The 19,740-nt window shown below is 47.4% G+C and overlaps 1 protein-coding gene across 3 annotated transcripts in view; it reads left to right on the plus strand.

Annotated features, from left to right (window-relative positions):
* The window catches only part of mllt3 (MLLT3 super elongation complex subunit), a 187,169-nt gene that overhangs the window by 49,134 nt on the left and 118,295 nt on the right, over positions 1 to 19,740 (plus strand). Inside the window, exon 2 of one of the 3 annotated variants that reach the window (XM_072516935.1) lies at positions 15,552 to 15,704. The exons of the other annotated variants lie outside the window; for them this stretch is intronic. Within the exon in view, the coding sequence (XP_072373036.1) occupies positions 15,674 to 15,704 (31 nt within the window). The 5' untranslated portion in view covers positions 15,552 to 15,673. The remainder of the gene's footprint in view (positions 1 to 15,551; positions 15,705 to 19,740) is intronic. 3 annotated transcript variants of the gene reach the window in all.

The following is a 19,740-nucleotide window of genomic DNA, read 5'->3' on the forward strand; positions in this document are numbered from 1 at the left end:
TATCTCTTGAAAAAAGAGGGTGCTTTTGCCAGCCTGATAAAACTATCAAAGTAGTCACCGTATATACTGACTGTACAGGGAAGTGAAGGAGTGTTGTGTGCTTTCCTGCAAAGCGATGCATTTTATAGTCTGTGAATGTAACCATAGAGTCATGGGGGCTGTTTGGGCAGGAGGCATTACAAAATCATATAAGTTATAAAACTATTCTGGCAGTTTTCACCAGTCTCTGGTTTTATAAGGATACGAGTTGCCTCAGGATTGATTCAGTGTTCTGCTTTCAGTTTGTGTTTCTAATTGTCTTTCATTATGATTCTTCAAAGAAATACATGCCCATTCTTTTTCCTTGTAATGCAAATAGACATACAGACATTTAGCAGCTTTATTTTTAACCATTCTCCTCAATCTCCATGTTGGATTCATCTGACTTGTTGCGCACAGAGGGTGGTAGATCTATATTATCGTCTGGAATCACAGTACGGTGCAGTAGGAGGTCGTTCAGCCTATCCGAAGTCGTTCAGCCTATCCAATCTGTTAAGTTTTTGAATTTTATTATTTAAAAAAATATATATTTTATTCAAATTTTTTGGCCAAACATAACAGTACAAAGTTTTTCCTTTTTAACAACAATATAGCAATATAAATAACAGTGGCCAGTTTTAACAAATAAATAATATATAAACAAAAAACTAAATGGCAACTGCCTTATCAAAAATAATTACTCTCCAAAAATACAATCCAACAGTCCAATATACATTACCTAGTACAAATATCTATACATGTACAGAGACATCCCTGAAACCCCGCCCGAGTCCTCCTCTTCCCCCCCCCCCTTCCTCCCCCTGGGTTGCTGCTGTTGCCTACCCATTCCCTCTATCATTCTGTGAGGTAGTCAATGAATGGTTGCCAGCGCCTGGTGAACCCTTGAGCTGAACCCCTTAATGCAAACTTTATCCGTTCTAGTTTTATAAACCCTACCATGTCATTTATCCAGGTCTCCACGCCCGGGGGTTTGGTTTGGCTTCCTTCCACATAAGCAATATCCTTCGCCGGGCTACTAGGGACGCAAAGGACAAAACATCAGCCTCTCTCGCCTCCTGTACTCCCGGCTCTTCTGCGACCCCGAATATAGCCAACCCCCAGCTTGGCTCGACCCGGACCCCCACTACCTTCGAAAGCACCTTCGTCACCCCCACCCAGAACCCCTGTAGTGCCGGACATGACCAGAACATGTGGGTGTGGTTCGCTGGGCTTCTCGAGCATCTCCCACACCTATCCTCTACCCCGAAAAATTTACTGAGCCGTGCTCCAGTCATATGCGCTCTGTGTAGAACCTTGAATTGTATCAGGCTTAGCCTGGCACACGAGGACAACGAGTTTACCCTACGTAGGGCATCAGCCCACAGCCCCTCCTCAATCTCTTCCCCCAGCTCTTCTTCCCATTTCCCTTTCAGCTCATCTCCCCCTCGTCCCTCATTTCCCTGTATATATCCGACACCCTACCATCCCCCACCCATGTCTCTGAGATCACTCTATCCTGCACCTCCTGCGTCGGGAGCTGCGGGAATTCCCTCACCTGTTGCCTCGCAAAAGCCCTCAGTTGCCTATACCGAAATGCATTCCCTTGGGGCAACCCATATTTTTCCGTCAGCGCTCCCAGACTCGCAAACGTCCCATCTACGAACAGATCTCTCAGTTGCACTACCCCAGCTCTTTGCCGTGCTCCAAATCCCCAATCCATTCTCCCCGGGACAAACCTATGGTTATTTCTTATCGGGGACCGCACCGAGGCTCCCGTCCTTCCCTTATGCCGTCTCCACTGCCCCCAAATTTTTAATGTTGCCACCACCACTGGGCTTGTGGTGTATTTCTTCGGGGAGAACGGCAATGGCGCCGTCACCATTGCTTGTAGGCTGGTCCCCTTGCAGGACGCCATCTCCAATCTCTTCCACGCCGCTCCCTCCCCTTCTCCCATCCACTTACACACCATTGAGATATTGGCGGCCCAGTAATAATCACTTAGGCTCGGTAGTGCCAGCCCCCCCCCTATCCCTACTACGCTGCAAGAACCCCCTCCTCACTCTCGGGGTCTTCCCGGCCCACACGAAACTCATAACACCTTTCTCAATTCTCTTGAAAAAAGCCTTCGTGACCATCACCGGGAGGCACTGAAACACAAAGAGGAATCTCGGGAGGACTACCATTTTAACCGCCTGCACCCTACCTGCCAGTGACAGGGACACCATGTCCCATCTCTTGAAATCCTCCTCCATCTGTTCCACCAATTGTGTTAAATTAAGCCGGTGTAAGGTTCCCCAATTCCTGGCTATCTGAATCCCTAAGTACCGGAAATCTCTTGTTACCTTCCTCAGCGGTAAATCATCTATTCCCCTGCTCTGCTCCCCCGGATGCACCACAAACAACTCACTTTTCCCCATGTTCAATTTGTACCCCGAAAAATCCCCAAACTCCCTAAGTATCTGCATTATCTCTGGCATCCCTCCACTGGGTCCGCAACATACAGCAATAAATCATCTGCATACAAAGATACCCAGTGTTCTTCTCCTCCCCTAAGCACTCCCCTCCACTTCCTGGAACCCCTCAGTGCTATGGCCAGGGGCTCAATCGCCAATGCAAACAGTAACGGAGACAGGGGACACCCCTGCCTCGTCCCCCTATGAAGACGGAAGTAATCAGACCTCTGTCTATTCGTGACCACACTCGCCACCGGGGCCCTATACAGCAGTTGTACCCATCCGATAAACCCTTCTCCAAAATCACCTCAGCACCTCCCACAGATAATCCCACTCCACTCTGTCGAATGCTTTCTTGGCATCCATCGCCACCACTATCTCCGCCTCCCCCTCTGGCGGGGGCATCATCATTACCCCCAGCAACCTCCGTATGTTCGTGTTCAGCTGTCTCCCCTTCACGAACCCAGTTTGGTCCTCATGGACCACCCCCGGGACACAGTCCTCTATCCTCGTCGCCATCACCGTGGCCAGAATCTTAGCATCTACATTTAAAAGGGAAATGGGCCTGTAGGACCCGCATTGCAGCGGGTCTTTTTCCTTCTTTAAAAGGAGCGATATCGTTGCCTCCGACATGGTCGGGGGCAGCTGCCCCCTTTCCCTAGCCTGATTAAAGGTTCTCGTCAAAAGTGGGGCCAGCAAGTCCATATACTTCCTATAAAATTCCACCGGGAATCCGTCTGGTCCCGGGGCCTTCCCCGCCTGCATGCTCCCAATCTCTTTCACTACCTCCTCCATCTCAATCTGTGCTCCCAGTCCCGCCCTCTCCTGCTCCTCCACCTTGGGGAGTTCCAGCTGATCCAAGAAACACATCATTCTCTCCTTCCCTTCCGGGGGCTGAGCCTTATATAACCTTTCATAGAATGCCTTGAACACCCCGTTCACTCTCTCCGCTCCCCGTTCCATCTCTCCCTCCTCGTCTCTCACCCCCCTATCTCCCTCGCTGCTCCCCTCTTCCTCAGTTGGTGGGCCAGTAACCGATTCGCCTTCTCTCCATATTCATACTGTACACCCTGTGCCCTCCTCCATTGTACCTCTGCATTACCTGTGGTCAACAGGTCAAATTCTACGTGTAGCCTTTGTCTTTCCCTGTACAGTCCCTCCTCCGGTGCCTCCGCATATTGCCTGTCCGCCCTCAAAAGTTCTTTCAGCAACCGCTCCCTTTCCTTACCCTCCTGCTTTCCCTTATGTGCCCTGATGGATATCCGTTCCCCTCTAACCACTGCCTTCAACGCCTCCCAGACCACTCCCACCTGAACCTCCCCATTGTAATTCAGCTCCAAGCACCTTTCAATACACCCCCTCACCCTTAAACATACCCCCTCATCCGCCAACAGGCCCATATCCATTCTCCAGAGTGGGCGCTGTTCTTTTTCCTCTCCTACCTCCAGGTCCACCCAATGTGGAGCGTGGTCCGAGATCGCTATGGCCGTGTAGTCCGTCCCTGTCACCTTCGGAATCAGTGCCCTTCCCAAAACAAAAAAGTCTATCCGTGAGTATACTTTGTGGACATAGGAGAAAAACGAGAACTCCTTCCTCCTAGGCCTTCTAAATCTCCAGGGGTCTACTCCTCCCATCTGCTCCATGACGTCCTTGAGCACCCTAGCCGCTGCCGGCCTCCTCCCGGTCCTGGACCTCGATCAGTCCAGCCCTGGGTTCAGCACCGTATTAAAGTCTCCCTCCATTACCAACTTTCCCGCCTCCAGGTCCGGGATACGTCCCAACATACGCCTCATAAAATTTGCATCATCCCAGTTCGGGGCATATACGCTCACCAGAACCCTTGCAATCTGCCACTCACCATCACGTATCTACACCCACTATCCGCCACTATGGTCTTTGCCTCAAACATTACCCGTTTCCCCACTAAAATAGCCACCACCCTGTTCTTCGCATCTAAACCCGAATGAAACACCTGTCCCACCCATCCTTTACGTAGTCTGACTTGGTCTGTCAGTTTCAGATGCGTCTCCTGAAGCATAACCACATCTGCCTTTAATTTCTTTTAGGTGTGCGAGTACCCGTGCCCTTTTAATCGGCCCGTTCAGCCCTCTCACGTTCCACGTGATCAGCCGGGTTTGGGGGCTCTTTACCCCCCCCCTTGTTGACTAGCCATCCCCTTTTTTAACCCAGCTCCTCACCCGGTTCCCACGTACCCGTATATCCCCCCGACGGCGCCCTCCCGCCTCGACCACCCCACCCCACACCAGCACCCCCTTCCCCTTAGCAGCAGCAACCCAGTTCACCCCCCCCCCCCTCCGCTAGATCCCTTTCTAGCGTAGTTGCACCCCCCATGTTGCTCCCAGAAGTCAGCAAACTCTGGCTGACCTCGGCTTCCCCCCTTGTCCTCGGGCCCCACTGTGCGAGGCCCCCTCCTTCCTGCGTCCCTGTTCCCGCCATAATTACCATAGCGCGGGAACAAAGCCCGCGTTTCCCACTTGGCCCCGCCCCTAATAACCGGCGCCCACAGTTCCTCATCCCCCCCCCCCACAACATGGGGAAGAGAGAAAAGTTACAGGGTCGCAATATTAACAACTTGAAAAATCATTCCCTCTCCCTTTTTCCCCCCCCCCTCACCCCACATAATCACCCCACCACTTTGTCCCAAACGTTCTTTTTCTCTCCCGCCTATTCCAGCTTCTCGTCCACAATAAATGTCCACGCCTCTTCTGCCGTCTCAAAGTAGTGGTCCTTCCCGTGTTGTGTGACCCACAGTCTTGCCGGCTGCAACATTCCGAATTTGACCTTTTTGTGGAGCACCGCCTTAGCCCGATTAAAACTTGCCCTCCTTCTCGCCACCTCCGCACTCCAATCCTGGTATACGCGGATCACCGCGTTCTCCCACCTACAGCTCCGAGTTTTCTTCGCCCATCTGAGGACCGTCTCTCTGTCATTATAGCGGAGAAACCTCACCATTATAGCTCGGGGTATTTCTCCAGCCCTCGGTCTTCGCGCCATAACTCGATAAGGGCCCACCGGGGCCTCCGATCCCATTAGCGAGTGAAGCATCGTGCTCACATATGCCCCGACGTCCGCCCCCTCTGTGCCTTCGGGAAGACCCAGAACCCTTAAATTCTTCCTACTCAAATTATTCTCCAGCACCTCCAGCCTTTCCACACACCTTTTGTGCTGTGCCTCGTGCATCTCTGTCTTCAGCACCAGGCCCTGTATTTCGTCTTCATTTTCAGCAGCCTTTGCCTTCACGACCCGAAGCTCCTGCCCCTGGGTCTTTTGCTCCTCCTTTAGCCCTTCAATCGCCTGTAATATCGGGGCCAGCAGCTCCTTCTTCCCCTTTTTCAGTTCTTCCACACAGCGCCGCAGGAACTCTTGTTGGTCCGGGCCCCAGACCAAACGGCCACCTTCCAACGCCATCTTGCTTTAAGCTTGCCTTCCTTGCCGCTGCTCTAGAGGATCCTCTGCAATCCGTCCGCTTTCCTCTCCCTTTTCCATACGTGTCTGGGGGGATTCCCTTCTGGTTTACCGCACAGTGTTTTTAGCCGTTAAAATTGCCGCTGGGGCTCCTATTAAGAGCCCAAAAGTCCGTTCCACCGGGAGCTGCCGAAACGTGCGACTTAGCTGGTCATCGCCGCACCCGGAAGTCCAAGTTTTTGAAATTTTAATGGTATACTGCCAACTCTCCTTTCAGAATGAACTGGGCGAGAATCGCAGGGACAGGAACATAACTTGTTATATTGGAACTTTTTTGGATTAATATAGAATGATGGACTAATGTGTGTTATTGCAGTGAAAAGAATGGCATCATGGGAATTAAATTGAATCAATGCAGTAATGAGCAGCTCCAATTTGTAATTGTGATTGCACCATGGCTAAATTAAATATGTGTCTTGGGAGTAATGTAACGGTCTGTGAGATGAGTTATTCAAAATTAATGTTCGTTTGAAACCATAATAAAGAGTTGAGCATAAAGTTAAAATAAATCATGGCTGGGAGCGGAGAATTGGAAGCAGAATGGTGGAATTTTGTTCCATCAACATAAATTGAAGGTTGAGTTTAAGATGAAATGCTATATGATTAACCCTAAATTAAGTAGTGTGAGAGGAGGCTTGGATGGGAGCATAATTACTGGAGTGTCAGTCCGCACCTGATCAGGTTTGAATAGTTTAAAGATGGCCTTTCAGAAGGAGTCTCAAAAGAAATTGCAGAATTGAGAATCTGATCAGGGATGATTTGAAGCTATATTTCTAGATAGGTTTAGTGAAATGGCTTTCTTCTCTGCTTTACATGCTGTACAAGGCAGAGGAGGAACCCAAGAAGGTGAAAAAGTTTACCAGGAGTAAATTGTCTTAGATTAATTTCTGTTAATCCATGGTGAAAGATGGTTCAATTTTAAAAATCCGCTGTATAAATATTGCCACATCACCCAGCATGGAATGGTGCTGCTGAATATATAAAGAGAACAGCTGTGGCCCCAACACTGAACCCTGCGGGACACCACTCGTCACCGGTTGCCATTCCGAAAAAGAACCTTTTATCCCAACTCTCTGCCTTCTCCCTGACAGCCAATCATCAATCCATGTTAGTACCTTGCCTCGAATACCATGGGCCCTTATTTTACTCAGCAGTCTCCCGTGAGGCACCTTATCAAAGGCCTTTTGGAAGTCAAGATAGATAACATCCATTGGCTCTCCTTGGTCTAACCTATTTGTTATCTCTTCAAAGAACTCTAACAGGTTTGTCAGGCACGACCTCCCCTTACTAAATCCATGCTGACTTGTCCTAATCCGACCCTGCACTTCCAAGAATTTAGAAATCTCATCCTTAACAATGGATTCTAGAATCTTGCCAACAACTGAGGTTAGGCTAATTGGCCTATAATTTTCCATCTTTTTCCTTGTTCCCTTCTTGAACAGGGGGGTTACAACAGCGATTTTCCAATCCGCTGGGACTTTCCCTGACTCCAGTGACTTTTGAAAGATCATAACTAACGCCTCCACTATTTCTTCAGCTAGCTCCTTCAGAACTCTAGGATGTAGTCCATCTGGGCCCAGGGATTTATCAAGTTTTAGACCTCTTAGTTTCTCTAGCACTTTCTCCTTTGTGATGGCTACCATATTCAACTCTGTCCCCTGACTCTCCGGAATTGTTGGGATATTACTCGTGTCTTCTACTGTGAAGACTGATGCAAAGTACTTATTTAGTTCCTCAGCTATTTCCTTGTCTCCCATCACTAGATTACCAGGGTCATTTTGGAGCGGCCCAATGTCTACTTTTGCGATGTCATCATTGATGCCAGGCCAATATACTGCCTCTCGGGTTCGCCAGCAACACTTCCCCCAGGTGACCGTCGTGGAGTTGGCCGAGGACGAGCTCTCGCATACTCTGTGGTATTACTATCCTGTCCAGTTTCATTGGTATGCCATCGACCACTGCCAGGTCATCTTTTATATTGTGGAACTGTGGGCACTGGCCCTTCTGCCAACCATCTGTGAGATGGCGCATGACCCGTTGGAGTAAAGGATCCCTGGCCGTCTCTTGACAAATCTGCGCGACCCTGGGCGTCGATCTGGCAGACTAAGTCCGACTGCTCGCACGGCGTGGTGATGGAGCGACAGAGTGCATCGGCCACAATAAGCTCCTTGCCCGGGGTGTAGACCAGGTCAAAATCATAGCGTCGGAGTTTGAGGAGGATACGCTGTAGGTGTGGCGTCATATCGTTGAGCTCCTTCTGTATGATGTGAACCAGTGGCCTGGGGTCCGTTTCGACCGTAAACTTGGAGTTCATACACGTAATCATGGAATTTGTCAATCCCCGTGAGGCGGCCCAAGCACTCTTTCTCGATTTGAGCATATCGCTGCTCAGTAGAGGTCATGGCTCTAGATACATCTGTGACTGGGGCCCAGGAAAAGGATTTGTTGCACTGCAGGAGCACAGCCCCAATGCCAGCCTGGCTCGCGTCGGTGGAGAACATCATCCCCTTGGCAGGGTCGAAAAACGCCAGGACCGGGGCCTTGGTGAGTTTCGCCCTGAGCTCACGCCACTCTCGCTCATGAGCGGGGAGCCACTTGAAGCCGGTGTTTTTTTCACAAGATTGCGGAGAGCTGAGTTGTGAGATGCAAGGTTGGGGATAAACGTCCCAAGGAAGTTGACCATCCCTAGGAAGTGGAGGACCGCCTTCCTGTCCTCTGGTGTCTTCATAGCATTGATCCCTGACGCCTTATCTGCGTCTGGCTGCACACCGAACTGCGTAATATGGTCGGCGAGGAACTTTATTCCTGCTTGGCCGAACGAGCACTTGGGCTCTGTTGAGTCAGAGGCCATGCTCGTGGATTGTATCGAACACTCGCTTGAGGCGATCGATGTGTTCCTGAGGAGTTGTGGACCAGACCATGATGTCATCGACGTACATTCGCACCCTCTCGATGCCCTCCCCAGTGGAACACCTCCGAGGCGGAGATGATGCCAAAGGGCATCCGGTTGTAACAGTAACGACCAAATGGGGTGTTAAAAGTGCAGAGCTTTCAACTGCATGCATCTAGCTGTATCTGCCAAAACCCCTTGGAGGCATCCAGCTTTGTAAATAACTTGGCGTGAGCCATTTCGCTAGTGAGCTCTTCTCGCTTAGGGATGGGGTAGTGTTCCCTCATGATGTTACGATTCAAATCTTTGGGGTCGATACAAATGCAAAGTTCCCCTGATGGTTTTTTGACACAAACCATGGAGCTAACCCAGTCCGTAGGTTACTTGACCTTAGAAGTGACGCCCTGGTCCTGGAGGTCTTGCAGCTGCTGCTTGAGGCACCCGAAGCGGTGCATGAACCACGGGTGTGGCATTCGGTTTCAGAAGTATCTTGTATGTGTAGGGGAGAGTGCCCATACCCTCGAAGACGCTGTGGTATTGTGCTATGATGTCATCTAATTGGGTTTGAAAGTTGGCATCTGGCGAGGCTGATGCCTCAGCGGGCGACATGGAGTGAACCCGCTGCACAAGATTCAGGATTTTGCAGGCCTGAGCACCAAGCAAGGAAGCTTTGTTGGATGCTACAATTACAAAACGCAGTTGGCTCTTGAGGAACAATGAGAAACCTCAAGCTGACATGAGCCACTGGCAGCAATGGCATTGCCATTGTAGTCGATAAGCTGGCAGGCCAATAGAAGAATGCTCGGCTTGACATGGATGGTATCGAGGTCAGACTTCGAAATGAGGTTCGCTGAAGCGCACGGTATCCAGCCTGAAGCGTATGCGAGATTCGTTGACCGTAAGGGTGGCACACCACTCGTCGTCCAGATCGATGCTCAGCACTGGGAGTGGATTAGCCTTTGTTTTGGAAAGCATCGTATGCTTGGTGATGATGCCCACCCGGAATGGGGATGTGAGATCCTCTGTGTCGGGATCTGGAACCATGTCGGAGTCTGAGTCTGCAACGGGTTGCTGCACTGACCGGATGTTCCTGTGCTGCGGCTGGGATCGCTGTGTGGTGGGCAGTTGAGCAGATCTGCACAGGGCTGCGTAGCGGCCAAGCTTGCCACGCTGGAGACAGCGTCGAGATTTTGTGGGACATTGCTGCTTTAAGTGGGCGGAGCCACAGTTGCATGCCATGATGCCGACGTCAGGACGTTCCGTGCGCCACCACGCATGCGCGGTGCCGTCGAAAGATGTGCGCACATGCGCAGTTCGATCCTTGGCCTTTTTAGATCCTTGGCCTCGCCGTCCCCTCGGTCGTTGTGAGCACACGCAGGAGCCCTGGAAAAGCGCGCGAAATGGCTGCCCTCATCCAGACTCGGGCCCTGGAGCTGTTCTACAACCTGCACCCGCTCCGCATCGTGGGGGCCTTGCCGTGCCGCCTCTGCCACCTTGATATGGGAGTACCGGTCATTAGCGTGCTCATGTAGGATGCAGGTTTTGGTGGCGATGGTGAGGGTGAGTTGCTTAACTTTGAGGAGTTGCTGGCGAAGGGGATTGGAATGGACCCCGAAAACGATCTGGTCGCGGATCATGGAGTCGGTAGTGGAGCCGTAGTTGCAGGATTGCGCGAGGATACGGAGATGGGTTAGGAAGGACTGAAAAGGTTCATCCTTACCCTGAAGTCTCTGCTGGAACACAGCGTTCAAAGCTCTCGTTGACTTCCATGTCACAGTGGCTGTCGAACTTCAGGACCGTTTTGAACTTTGTCTTGTCCTCACCTTCAGCCAAGGTGAGGGAGTTAAAAATGTGGATGGCGTGGTCCCAAGCTGTAGAGAGGAAGAGGGCAATTTTTCTGCTATCCGATGCGGCCTCAAGGTCGATGGCTTCAAGATCCAGCCAAAACATCTGCTTAAAAAACTTCCAGTTCGCACCAAGGTTGCCGGCGATGCGGAGCGGCGGGGGAGGGCAGACGCTGTCCATGTTACCGGATGGCTGATCGCTGGTCAAAGGCAGACTATCTCGAGGTGGGTCCGTCAAACTCAAACAACTCACTGGTACCATGATTTGTTGGGTAAGCTGGGTCTGCTAGGACTGTGTTTACTGTAGCAGAGAGAGAGACAGGCTTCCAACACTTCAAGAAATGCAACTTTATTTTATTAAACTCTCAACTATTAAACATGCTTGAACTGTGGGTTGACACTATGCTGAGTTGACTGGAGACCTGAGGCTAATCTGACCAGACTATCTTACTACCACATCGTGGATGTTCTAGTTGTTGCTCACAGGCTCTGACTGTCTCAGAGGCTGCATCCCAAGAGAGCGGGAAAACTAGTGTCCCCTGGTTACATAGTGGCCGTGTCCTGTCTGGTGATTGGCTGCTGTGTTCTGTATGTTCATTGGTCATCCTTTGTGTCACTCACTGTCTGTCTGTGCACCATCATATACTTGTGTGTATATTATGCCAGAGCCCTCCCTGGGGAGGTGTAAATAATGGTACTTTAATGATTACTGCTGGCTGCGAGCCCACATGTTAATCTTTTCTCACAACTGCTTTACTGTTGAACAAATGCTTATTTTACTTTTCAGTACTGTTTGTGATCCTTGGATCTTTGCTCCAAAATAATCTCCCTTCACCTTTTCAGCACTGTTGTTGCTGGCTGCCTAAAAGGCGGTTGTGAGGCTGCAAAGTAAATAAAATGCAGCTGTTGCCTTCCGATGCCAAAACCCAGCTACGAAGAGGTTTTCACTGCTGTCTTCACAGATGGGGACTGGCATTTTTCTGAATGCTCAGTTTGCTTCTACCCTTGCGATTTTTATGTTTTCAGAATTTCTGGCCTCTGAACAGACAGTAGGCCGTCCACTGTGAACCTGAATTATTTATTTGAAAATGTCTTTGCAGCTCTCCATTTTGAGCAAGTAGAGAACTTCCTGGGGCCAGTGACTCTGGATTGACTCCCAAGTCTCTGGAACTGTTACAACCATCACCCACTTTAGATGGGAGCTCTGAGTACTTGCTCCTTACTACTCGCACCACCAGAATGGATATGAAGGGAAGGCACCCCAAATTGGAAAGTACTCATTTCTAAATAAACCTAAGTTTGATTCACATGTTTAATTTCTATGTGCAACTGCAGGAGAAAGTGAGACCATACCTTCTGTGTAAGCTTTTAAATTAATTTTGTGAATCTTCTTCAGGAAAGTTCCACTGGTAGCATGAAGTTTATATGGAATTTGCCTAACCACGTTGCGAGTTCCATTTTATCAAGCCAAAAATGTAACTTTCCATTTATGTTGCTACTTTGTGTCAAATGTGAAGTAGTTTGGGGGTCAACTCAAAACTAGTTATTATGTGTATTGGAAACTGAAGTTGCATTGTCTGAATGCAGTAAATCATGTCCAGGAGGTTGTATTGTACCATCTTTTGCACTGGCTGTACTGCAACTTTTTAATAACAAATCATTAATGTTGGCTTATGCTCACATGAACACCCTTTCATAATATCAAATTAAGTGGTATTGATGGAAATGCCATTTAAATTTTTCAGTAAATAAGCGGAAATTACAAGTGAGTCAAGATCTTCGCAAGAGGGTGACATGATATCATCGAATTTAAGAATAATTGGTCTCTTTCAGTTTTTCTCGTAATTATCCAGTTGTACTCTTAATTATCCTGAACAATTTTTGGTTTTCTGAATGAATTTTTAAAAAGGAAGAGAATTTCCAAGAACAAACACAGTCCTTTAAATGTCGATCAAGAAAACGGCTAAATACAAATGATCTAGAGTTGGCCGCACAGGCATAATTTAAGAATATGGGGCGGGATTCTCCAATAATGGGGCTTCTCCAATAATGGGGCGATGTCCACATGCCTGCGAGAAAACAGCTTTTTCTAGAGAGTCCGGGGTGATTCTCCATTTTTAAGGGGGCTTGCAGGGCCCCGGAGTGCTCCACGCAGTTCCAGCTGCCGATGCAGGGCCCTGCACTTCCGGCCGTGGGTCCATGCATGCGTGCGGCGGCTGCCTGAGGTGCCGGCCCCATGTGACATGGTGGGCCCACAAAGTGGGCCGTCGCCGAAGAAGTATCCTGCTCGCCGATCGGTGGCCTCCGATTGCGGGCCTGGCCATCCTCCCCTCGGTGACGGATCCCCCCGCTCCCCGCCAGGAAGGCCACCGCACCCGCAACTCCGAGCTCCTGCCGGATGGCCCCATACGTGAACCACGCTGGTGGGAACTCAGCCGGTCGTTCGCGGTGAATCGCCACAGGGGCGCGTCGACCGCGTGACTGGTGGCGGTTCTCCAGTCGCAGGAGCAAAGTGCGAAGGCGTCACGGGTCCAATTCTCAGCCCCGTGCCGAGTGCGATTGCGGCGCGGAGGGTCGGCGAATCCTGGCCAAGGAGTTTTGTGAACTGTTGAGGAGGATAGTGAAAAAATAGCCTCTAGTTTTTAAAAATGTTTTCCAAATACATTCCAATCTGTGCGAAAGAAATGCAGACTTTCCTGATGACCAGTGGCAGTTACAAAAAGGATTTTTAAGATTATGCTGATTTTGGAACAGAATCTCATGCAAAAAGGATTTGAAGATTGTGCTGTTTTTGGAACAGAATCTCGAGCAAAAAAGCTGAAGTCCCAAAATTCGGCCAATTAAAATTTAAGTCATATCATGGCATTTCACCTAGATATCTATGTGTTGACTATTGAATTTCTGAGAATATGCTTTTGAATATGCATGGCCTGCTTGTTTGGCAGTCTTGAATTATTCCCATTATGATCTTGCATCTATTTGTCAGCCAAGTTTGTAAAATGACTGGGTTACAATCGCCTTCACCTTTTCGCCTTTGTGTTTGTATCCAGCAAGAAAGTTTCTCTTTCTGGAAAGTGTGGCTCAGAAGTCTAATCAGTTTGCAGCAATCTGTCTAATCGCTAATTGATGTCACAATGATGTGCAGCAAGAATTCTTTAGGAACTGGTGCCTTTCTTGTGGAATGGATCTAAGCCAGTTTCATTTCGCAGTAGTGCTGGGGAAGGCTGTTTTCCAGAATTGAGATGAAAGCTCATTGGAGTAAAAGGGAAAAAGCTCTCCCTGTTTTCAGTTGGCCTGGGGAGACCTTGACATTCTACTGATGAATCCAGAACTGGTGGACGTGTTCCAATTCCAACCATGATGATGTTGAACTTGAATAACATGGAAAAAAAGACTGTACATATGGTTGTTTTTTTCCCAAGTCGAGTTTGAACACACAACATTAAAGATGCTAGTTGTGTTTCCAATTAGAAGTCCAAACAGATTGTTCTTTTTTTTAAAATTAGTGATGGAACGTTATTATGCTAACTTCATGAAAAGAGGACAGAAGTGAAGGGGACAGAAGTTGGCACACTTGGGATCATAGTATTCTTAGCAGCCATATGGAGAACTTCTCTTGAATTTTGTTGTTAGCAAAAGAGGAAATATGTACGCATGACATTCGTTTGTGCATCATTGGCTGTGAAATTGCTGAGCACAAATTGGAAAGCTTGCCTGTCAGTTGATTTAGCTGGTTTAGCACACTGGGCAAAATCGCTGGCTTTTAAAGCAGACCAAGGCAAGCCAGCAGCATGGTTCGATTCCTGTACCAGCCTCCCCGAACAGGTGCCAGAATGTGGCGACTAGGGGCTTTTCACAGTAACTTCATTTGAAGCCTACTTGTGACAATAAGCGATTTTCATTTCATTTCATTTCATTATGGGGCATTGCTGTTACCAAATTGTCATATTTTGTTTTGTGATACGAGTTGCTGTACTAAATTTAAATTGCTGCAGGGCAGTCCCAGTGGTTTCTTTTTAAAAAGATGGTGCAGATACTGTGGCACCCTGTAAAATCCAATCCATCTGTACAGAGCAAACATTAGTGAGCATCACCGCAACTCTTCCATCAGTTTACCTGCAGCGTAGAAGGTTATTACTTCTCAGAGAAAAGCCGCAGGAGGAAAAATAAAATAGTGTCCATTGTGCCATTTCAGTTACGTTGTGGGCAGCACGGTGGCACAGTGGTTAGCACTGCTGCCTCACAGCACCGGGGACCCAGGTTCGATTCCGACCTTGGGTGACTGTGCGAAGTTTCGCACGTTCTCCCCGTGTCTATGTGGGTTTCCTCCAGGTGGTCCTGTTTCCGCCCACAGTCCAAAGATGTGCAGGTCAGGTGAATTGACCATGCAAAATTCCCCTCGTGTCGACAGTTATGGGAATAGACCGGGAGAGTGGGCCCAGGTAGGGTGCTCTTTCAGAGGGTTGGTGCAGACTCAATGGGCCGAATGGCCTCCTGCATTGTAGAGATTCTGCACTGTAGGGATTCCATCATTATGAAGTTAATGGCAATAACATGGAGGTAATTTCAGTTAAATTGACATCGAGTTACGCACTTTTTGGTCTACACACGGAAAAATTGAACTTTGGCTGAGGCTTAAAAGTGCAGTGGGAAGAAAATCTGACAACACCAATGAGCAGTCAGATATTGTTGGCACCATATACTGTCTATGTGAAGCTTCACTGAAGGCAATGGTATATTTCCGGGCCCTCTTTATTTGCTTCAGCCTAACTAGATTCCAAAACTATGCGTATTGATCTGTATGTTAAAAAATATAAAATAATAACGTATGTGATTTAGTTTATGCACATTCCATTTCAGGTGCCTTCGGATGACCCGATACTTGCTTTCAACTCCAAACTCAGAAACTGGAGGTGTCTTTAAGCATTCGAATTTTGGAGCGGTGATCGAGAAATCTCTTGACCAATGAAAGCTTAAAAGTAATGAGGCCAATTATGGTTCAGTTTATAAGTGGTACGTTCACTGCTACTTAAACTGTTGTAATGAATCAATATTATTTTTTCCTATTGGCTTTTAAGCCTCATCATTCTTCCAAATGTGGAACCTTGTGCCACCATCCCATTTGTTCACACCAGGCTGATCTTAACTAGCTAATGGGCAAAGATCAAAGAGTCCAATTTGGCTATATGTTTCATCAGTACCCCTATAGCCAGTTGCATTCAGTGCTTGCGCGAGGGGGTGGGGGAGAGGACGTCTTCTGACATTTATGCACTCTTTGGTATGGTAATGCAGTGGTTACGTTACTCGATTAACAACCCAGAGATTAAGAGTTTAAATCCTGAGATTAGGAGATTAAATCCTATCGTGTCATGAGAACAATATCCGCAAAAGTTGCCAAATTATTGATGAAACAGTTATTTCATAAAACATGCTTCAAGTAAAGGACCCTGCAATTTATGTTCTGTTGACTGAGCCTGGACCACATGAGATTGTTTATTTATAATACACTCCTGAATTTACATTGCAACTTGTCCAATTGTGCAAACTATTGCAATGCAGCCTTGCCACCATTGCCTGCAATCACATTAGTGAAGAAATAAGTACCAAGACGGTCAGTAATGTCCATGGATTTCATTCAGGTTTTTTTTTTTTGCACCAAGCTATCTGACTAGGCTCCGTGATTTGACTATTCCTTTCAGCAATAACTGAACAGTGCAATATCTGCACCTAGCTTGAAGATATTTAAGTTTCTGTATGCATCTTGTATTGAGCATTGACCTTATGATGGTCTCCACTTGCTTTCAGAGTTTCCATATAGTCCTGCGTGTCAGTAAATGCCTGCAGCTGGTCATTTTGGTTCTTGCCAGCAAGTTGAATTGATGGAATTTGTTCATTGGGAAAAGTAGTGTTATATTGCCATTAGAACCTCATCATTTGTTGCATCTTAGCAGGAATGATATTTGTAGAACCAAGTTCTTGACATAGGTCAGTGAATGCACTTTGTGTTATTACACTAATTGGTCAGTCAGTGTTTGCTGTCAATGTAATGGTTCCGTACGAAGTCTTACAACACCAGGTTAAAGTCCAACAGGTTTGTTTCAAAGTCACTAGCTTTCGGAGCGCTGCTCCTTCCTCCGGTGAATGTAATGGTTGACAGCAAATAAAGCAGTTGATGCTTTATTTATGCACAAATTGCATCTTTATAGGTTAAATGTGAATATCCAAATGTTGCATCTGAATTGGGATGCACTCTGTCTTTAGTTTTGCAATGCAGCATCATGCCGTCTGCCTCAACTTTGAATGGCATGAAGTTGCTGCATTTGCATGGTAGCTATGAAGTAACCTTGACATGGAAATTTGTCATTTCAACAGCAAGATAGGTTGGAAGATATATGATAGAAATGTGGTTGGAAGATATGATAGAAATGTATTTACCCTATCTAAAGCCTCTCATGATATTTTATAAAGAAAAATTATAGTGGGAAGGATCAGTAACCAGAGGACACACATTCAAGGTGACTGGCAGAAGAACCAGACAATGCAAGAAAATGTATTTGCACAGTAGGTGTTTTCTCTTCAAATGAACTGGGGTAGACTCAATGGGTTGAATGGCCTCCAGTGCTGTATTTTATAGCAATAATAATCACTTATTGTCACAAGTAGGCTTCAATGAAGTTACTGTGAAAAGGCCCTCGTCGCCACATTCTGGCGCATGTTCGGGGAGGCCGGTTTGGGAATTGAACCTGTGCAATGGCGCTTCAACATATAACATTCGCCGTCTGATATATATTTTTAAAACTTGTATTGGGGAAACTTCAAAGCAAAACCTGCAGTGTTTCAATATGAGGTTGGTTTTTGGAGGATAATTGTTATGATTTGTACTGATTGTGGTATTCTCTTGGGAAACTGTAATATTTAGGCACATAAAGTCAGACACGACTTGAAGCAATAGCACATGAGTCCTCATTTAAAAGGAAATTTGTAGTTGGACAACTCAACCCACTTCTGCAAACAGTTTAAAATCTTGCCTTAAAATGTAGGCTAGGGGAATTTTGGCAAGTCTAAGTACTTGCTGTCAGCAGCACATAAATACTGGTACAGCTGTTTTAATTGAACATCTCTAAGTGACTAACTGAAGAGACTCGGGGGTTTTCATCTATAAAAATCATGGTGCTCTTAACAAAATGATTTGATTGTTTAACTTTGATTCAAATAAATTGATCACACCAGCCAGAAAGTCAGAATTTTTGCAACTTGATGTACTGTCTGGTTTTTAAATTTGTTGAGCCACTTCTGTCACGCGATCACTTATGTATTGTCCTTGTGACGTTCTTGACTCCAAATTCTTTTCAGATATTACAAAGCTGTGTGGGAGAAAATCTTATCAACGACGATGATGGTTACCAGTGCAGGAAGCAGATATAACATTTCTGCGAACAGTGACATTATTACCAAACTAGTAATCCAAAGGGCCCAGCAAATGTTCCAGTTACCAAGTTCAAATCCTACCACAGCAGCTGATGGAATTTAACTTTAATTAATATGGATTAAGAAGGCAGTCTCCATGATGACCATGAAACCATTGTTGATTGTCGTAAAAAACCATCTGGTTTACAAATGTACTTTGGGAAGAGAATCTAGTGTCCTTGCCCAGTCTGGCCCTCGTGGGACTCCAGAAATGTGGTTGACTTTTAACTGCACTCTGAAATATTCTAACAAGCTACTCACTTGCAACAGAATGCCACTGGGAAATCGAATAAGAATGAAACTGGACAAACCACCTAGCATAGTCCAAGGTACTGGAAAATCCAATCCAATCAACCCCGCAGAGCCATCCATATTAGCATCTGGGAGCTTTTGCCAAAATTGGGGAGAGCTGGCGCACAAGTCTAAACAACAGCCTGACATAGCCGTACTCTCTCACTGAATCATAAGTTGCACTGAATTTCCATACTCTCCTGTCACCATCACTGGGTTTGTCCAATGGAGTTGGCGGCACACGAGGGAGGGGGTGACTCGGAGTCCTCAAAATTGATTTCAGACCTTTTTGAGTTTCATGGCATTGTGTCAAACGAGGACAAGGAAGTTTCCTGCTGATTAACACCTACCGCCCTCCCTTAGCTGACGAATCACCTTTTGGAAGAAGTAGAAGAGTAGCACGAACACAGAATATATTGTGGGTGTTGGTGGGGATTTTTCATGTCCATTGCCAAGAGTGGTTTAGAAGCACCACTATTGGCGGGAGTCCTGATAGACATACATGTTGTACTGGGGCTGCAGCAGATGTTGACGTAAGAACAAGAATTGGGAGAAACCTGCCTCACCTCTTCCTCACTAATCTAGTTGTTGCAGGTGCATCTGTTCTTGACCGTTGAATAACCACCACAGTGCTGTAGAGATGAAGGGCATCCTCCATGTTGTGTGGCACTGCCACCATGCTGAATGGGCTAGATTCTGAACTTGTCTGGCAGCTCAAAACTGACCCAGAGGCGTTGTGAGCCACCCCACCAGCAGCAGTGTTGTATTCAACCACCTCGGTAATGTCCTGGCCTGGCATAACACTCGCTGCACCATTGCCAGAGATCAATCCCTAGTCAGTTTAAAGAGTGCAGGAGAGCACACCAGAAGCAGGACCAGGCACCTAAAAACCAGCTACCAACCTGGTGAAGCAACAGAACAGGACTACATGCATTCTAAACAGTGGGAGCATCTGGAGCGAGAAAGCAAAGCAATCCAACAGCCAATATTCTGCTGCATCCCATTGTTAATTGTCCAGGAATATCTACAACTAACAGGAGGTGGAGGCTCCTAAACCTTTCAGGACGGGCGGTGGTGGGTTGGGGGAGCCGAACAAGTCGGTGCAAAATACAAGACTGAAACATTTGCAATCGTCTTCAGCCTGAAGTGCTGAATGGATGATCCATCTTTTGTCTCCAACTGAAGTGCCCAGCATCCGGAATGCCAGCCACCAGCCAATTTGAGCTGTGGAGTGAATCAAGTGGTTGAAGGTACTGGCGATAGTACAGCAAAGAATGTGTGCCCAGGCAAT

This window comes from Scyliorhinus torazame, chromosome 9, assembly GCF_047496885.1.
Source record: "Scyliorhinus torazame isolate Kashiwa2021f chromosome 9, sScyTor2.1, whole genome shotgun sequence".
NCBI classification, from domain to species: domain Eukaryota; kingdom Metazoa; phylum Chordata; class Chondrichthyes; order Carcharhiniformes; family Scyliorhinidae; genus Scyliorhinus; species Scyliorhinus torazame.